The following is a 5,029-nucleotide window of genomic DNA, read 5'->3' as shown; positions in this document are numbered from 1 at the left end:
AAGAGGTTGAAACCAGGAGAATAAACAGGATGTTCTCCACGGAACCTGAGGCTAAGGTGGCAGGGAAATAATAATAACAGCCCTTCATCAAGTTGTTTTTGGTCTGCCTCTTGGTTCCCCCCCCCCCCCCCCCCCCACACACACACACACACACACATTGTATATTTATATTTTTCTCTTTATTTTAATAATGTATACATCTTTATTTAAAGTGAAGCCACGGGCAATTTCATTACCTGTTGTATTGTGACAATAAAACTATACTGATCTGATTCTGATGAATGTATTTTTAAAAAAATATATATAGATCTGCTTTGTATTTTACAGTGTCCAAACTTCTCCCATTAAGTTTTACATTTCTTGATCTTTCCAGATCTTACCCGTGTTTTCTCCTCAAGCGAAACCAGCTGATCTGCCATGACGTTGCAGTTTCCCCTTACGTCAGTGACGTCCGGGGGGCGGGGCTGAGGTGACGCACCAGAAGTCGCTGAGGAGGCAGTAGCAGCAGACAGTGAGCGGCTAACGGGCAGAGCAGCGCTCAGATCTGGGATCAAACCGCGGATTAAAAGGAGCAGCAAGGACAATAAAAAGCTGCATTCTTCAAGATAACATCGCGGCAACTTACTTTCGCAGAACAAATCAACGAAAAAGCATTTTTTTGGGGGTGAGTACTACCTCAGAGCAAAGCTAATATTAGCTCCCGTCTGGCTAGCTTCGCCAGTCAGCAGTTATCATAACATCCATTGCACAACAAAAGCAGCTCTATGTTATCCGTGTTTTTTTGTGTCATTTTCTATGTGGTTGGCTGTTAGCTCGTGTGTCCATCTTTAACGTTTGAATTTCAGGTTTGGAGGTGAGTTAACTTATCTCAAGCCAAGTAGTAGCTATCAATGTTGAAGTCTCGTTGTGTAACGAACAGCAGGTATTGGTGTGTGTATGTGTGTGTGTGTTGTACGACCCTCGCGCTGTGAGCTCCTCTTGGTTACATAACAGAACTAATCTAGTAACTTAGCCGAGCTGGCTACCAATTTAGCAGCCTCATCGTTGTGCTCAGGACTCACGTCCACATGACTCATCAATAACTCCAAAGTAAACAGTCATCAGTGAGCCGTGGGAGCAGCTCCCTGTCGAGCTCAGCTGTTTTCTTCTAAGCTCTATTGATCTCCGCCTTCCAACAGTGTGTTTCCTCACCATCAGCTGAGATGGAGTTTCCAGATCTGGGAGAGCACTGCTCCGAGAAGACCTGCAAGCGTTTAGGCGAGTATTGAGACTCTTGTCTCCTGCTTTCTGTTTTCCTTGCAGACGTTATATGTAAATAATCCGACGTGTTTGTCAACACAGATTTTCTTCCAATGAGATGTGACGCCTGTCAAGACATTTTTTGCAAGGATCACATCACCTATGCAAATCATAAATGCACTTCATCCTACAAAAAGGTAAATGTTTGCTCTTCGTGTTTGATTATTTGTTTATTATTAGTTTTTTTTTTTTATCAGGGTGACTGGCCTGGCAGATCTGTCAGAATCCGAATTAATTGGTTAAAAAGAAACAATAGGTAGAAATGACAAAATGAGCATAATTCCAGATTATGAAGTTTGTTACCTCCTGGAATCAATAAAATGACCATGACGTTGAGGTTAGTGTTGGACTAAATACCAGAGTTGGCTGGATTTCTATTTTAAAAGCTGGTTTGGTCCGCTGGCTATGAGGGTGATTCAGATTTACAGTGTTGGGCTAACAGCAATTGGTAACAGTAATCCTTCCTTAATCTGCTGAAGTAGTTGAATTTAAGAGTGATCAAGTTTCATCAATAGTGCCAAAAATACCTGTTTCTGTTGGATAAGTCCTTTCAAAATGAACATGTCATTTATAATCAGGTTATTAGCTGTTCTTTTCCTCTCAAGAACATAATTCAATTTCAAACACAAACTATGATACAAGCGGAATCGTGATCTGTATCATTGCTGCTGTATCCACGCTGACAAACATATTATTACATTACCATTAGTAATAATGGTTTAACACTCACTGCTGTAGATAACATAAGGATTGTATTTGTCACATCCCTTCAATCAAGCTATTCACTGTTTACTTGCACTCAAACACCTAACCTGAATCCTATTGTTTCAACGGTGATCCCCGATTCTAAAGAATTGTAAAATATTTTCATTTGATGTAATGGATAAAAAAGTATTGAAGGCTCAGCATGATTGTTTATCAAAAGAAACCACTTCAGTGCAACAACAGTAACCAAATCATACTAATTGTGTGACGAAAATAATAGAAGATTTAAAGTGGCAAAGCATCTGTTGATATTTATTCCGATCAAAATCTCAAATGTCTGACTATTTCACGTCACCTGAATGCAACACAGGAGCTCAGCAGCTTCCATTTCTAATAGTCTTGCTTTTATTGTGAATTTAAGCTGTATCGTTACACCTCGTTTGTTTCATGTGTTCTCTCCAGGATGTGCAAGTCCCAGTCTGCCCTTTGTGTAACATCCCCATCCCCGTCAAGAGAGGAGAAATGCCCGACATTAAAGTCGGTGAACACATCGACCGGGACTGCAAGTCGGACCCTGCGCAACGGAAGAGAAAGGTTCATATAAGGCTCCTGTGTTTTTACTAAAGTTTAACAATGTAAATATTAACAGAAGATTTTCTGTGTTTTTGGTTTCTAGATTTTCACAAATAAATGCTCCAGAGGAGGCTGCAAGCAGAAGGAGATGATACGAGTGACCTGCGACCAGTGTCATTTAAACTACTGTCTTAAACATCGACACCCTTTAGACCACGATTGTAAGACTGATGGGAAACCATTGTCCAAGTCCGGGTGGGTCCAGGCATCGTGCGGTCCTTTTATGCAAGGCATCCAGGCGAGGACTGTTGACTGACTGCTATGTTGTTGTCTGTCGTAGACACGCTGCTGTTGTGAGGACCCAAGGTGCTTCCTCCGCTTCTGCCTCTGGTTCCAGCTCATCAAGTTCAGGGAACTCTAGACCCGTTTCCAACGGTGTGGCTGCCAATAGCAGAAGTCGCACCACCAGGTGAGGATTTCTCCTTTTCTGGCCACATCACTTTTCAAACGGATAAAATATTAATGCAGGGATTTGTTTTTCAAGCTCTACCCCGCGGATTCCCACCACGGTTTCAGCACAGAATGTCATCCCACCGTCAGCGTCTTTCCAGGCCGGCTTGGTACGCACATCACTTCCACGTCGTAGCCTCATTTAAACGAGCAGAAACCAAAGCTGTGAGTAAACACCAACCGCTGTCATTGCAGACGGAGGAGCAGGCTTTACAAAGGGCTCTGGAGATGTCTCTGGCCGACTCCAAGCCGACGCCGCAGCCCAGCCTCAGGTGAGGAACCATCCGAGTGAGCCCAGAAGCTTCAAGCAGCTCTTGTTGGAGAATGTTTCACTTTCAGCTTAAAACTGTGGCGGAATTCCTTAAGGAGGTGCCTCTGGGTGAAATATGAAGTGTATTTCATAACACCCGAGATCAAACCTGGGCTGAGGGCTGTTCTGTGAGAAGTTTGCATGTTTTCCTTGTTGATGTGCATTACACGGGTTTAATCCCTCAATCAAGGAAACATTGTCGTATTGTCTCTCAATGACTAACTGTCAGTACTATCATCTAAAGGCTATCTACAATAATAACTTGAAGTATAGAAAATGGAACCAAAAAGCAACTGGACCCGGTTCCATTCATGTTGCAGCAACTGCCATCATCTCGAACCAGTCAAAGATCTCTCTCGTCTCAGTCCTCAGATCAGCTGGGGAAGTAGGACTTGGTTACTAAGAGTACGGTTTCTTTATAGTGAACAAACAAAGGAAAGAACGCTGAGTGCCGTTTGCATCAGCAGTGGAGTGAACAGACATCTTTCCACCCACGTGTGAGCTGTGCTCATAAACAGCAGTGTTGATAGTAACGGGCCACCAGCTGCTCGGACTCCCCGGCAGAACAAGATGCACTTTACGTGTTGGAGTGGAGTCCTTGTGTTGTTTCTCTGACACTGTTTCTGTGTTTGTGTCTCAGTCCTCAGGAGCAGGAGGATCTGGCTCTCGCTCAGGCTCTCGCTGCCAGTGAAGAAGAATACAGGCGCCAGCAGCAGAGACAACAGGTACCCGGAAAGCTTAGCCGTCACTAGCATGCTCACATGGAGGTACACTGTTGTCATGACAACACATCCTTTTTCTCATTTGGCAGAAGATGAAAGACTGATTTGCCTTTTATTACATATTGAATTGAAATGTATGTGTTTTGGCTGTCGTCGTGACGGTGTCTCCTTGTCTTTGCTCAGGTTAGAGAGTCCAAACAGTCCAACTGCAGCCTTTCATAATGTTGGACCGCCAGTCAGACTTCAAGCTGCGCCAATTATTTGCATCCGAGATGTCAACACCCAGGATCAGCGATTGTTTTTCTGAAGATTTGCTTCTGGAAGTTTCTGAGATTTTACCGCCTTCTACACTATAAGCACATCTACTTTCAGCAGGATCTGTCATTTCTACCAATGATTTGCTCTGTACATATTTTATAAGCTGATCGTGAAGCCGATATATTACCATACATGAATATTGAATAAATTATATCAAAGATGCACCCTGAATGTTAAACTGGTTGGTTTTTTCCAGAGGAGATGATGCGTTGATACTCAAAGGTAATTTTATTCAATGTATTTATTAGTTTGAATAATAAAAACAAGGCAAATATATTCATCTGCAAGGCAGGGTTTAAAAAGTAATCGTATGACTTCATACATTTTTATTGAGTGCAAATTTACTGCTACAATCATTCTTTGCAGTAAACAAAAACGCAACATATCATAATTTAAAAGCAATAAGTCCCACAAGTTATTTTGCCGTTCCTTCATTATATACTTTCCACTTATTTATTTTTTAAATGAGATTTTTTAACTTCTTTGTCATTGGAAAGTTTGCTTGAATTGATAAGAAAAGCAGTATTTATTTTTGCATTACGTGTACAATGTAAATTGCATACATCTTACTTTTAAACTTTCTTCAGTTACT

General features: G+C 41.9%; 1 protein-coding gene across 2 annotated transcripts; it reads left to right on the top strand.

Moving 5' to 3' along the window:
* Positions 1–504: 504 nt before the first annotated feature.
* On the top strand, positions 505–4,599 carry zfand2a (zinc finger, AN1-type domain 2A). 2 transcript variants are annotated; one of them, XM_080510976.1, is made up of 10 exons: positions 505–664; positions 1,198–1,257; positions 1,342–1,436; positions 2,467–2,598; positions 2,681–2,832; positions 2,918–3,046; positions 3,122–3,197; positions 3,283–3,359; positions 4,038–4,122; positions 4,303–4,599. In XM_080510976.1, exons 2-10 carry the CDS (start codon positions 1,203–1,205, stop codon positions 4,339–4,341), a joined length of 840 nt encoding a protein of 279 aa, XP_080367102.1. In that variant the 5' UTR covers positions 505–664; positions 1,198–1,202; the 3' UTR covers positions 4,342–4,599. The 2 variants fall into 2 exon arrangements, with proteins under 2 accessions (XP_080367102.1, XP_080367101.1); XM_080510975.1 differs by having other exon boundaries at positions 1,179–1,257.
* Positions 4,600–5,029: the final 430 nt, after the last annotated feature.

Source organism: Blennius ocellaris, assembly GCF_963422515.1.
Source record: "Blennius ocellaris genome assembly, chromosome: 16".
Taxonomy (NCBI): Eukaryota; Metazoa; Chordata; class Actinopteri; order Blenniiformes; family Blenniidae; genus Blennius; species Blennius ocellaris.
Note: the sequence above shows the minus strand (reverse complement) of the source record. Positions and strands in the feature narration are given on the sequence as shown.

Coding starts and splice junctions, on each gene's coding strand:
- zfand2a (XM_080510976.1), top strand. CDS start 1,203: ATGGAGTTTCCAGATCTGGGAGAGCACTGCTCCGAGAAGACCTGCAAG. Junction 1,258..1,341: donor GAAGACCTGCAAGCGTTTAG/GCGAGTATTGAG, acceptor TTGTCAACACAG/ATTTTCTTCCAATGAGATGT. Junction 2,599..2,680: donor CTGCGCAACGGAAGAGAAAG/GTTCATATAAGG, acceptor TTTGGTTTCTAG/ATTTTCACAAATAAATGCTC.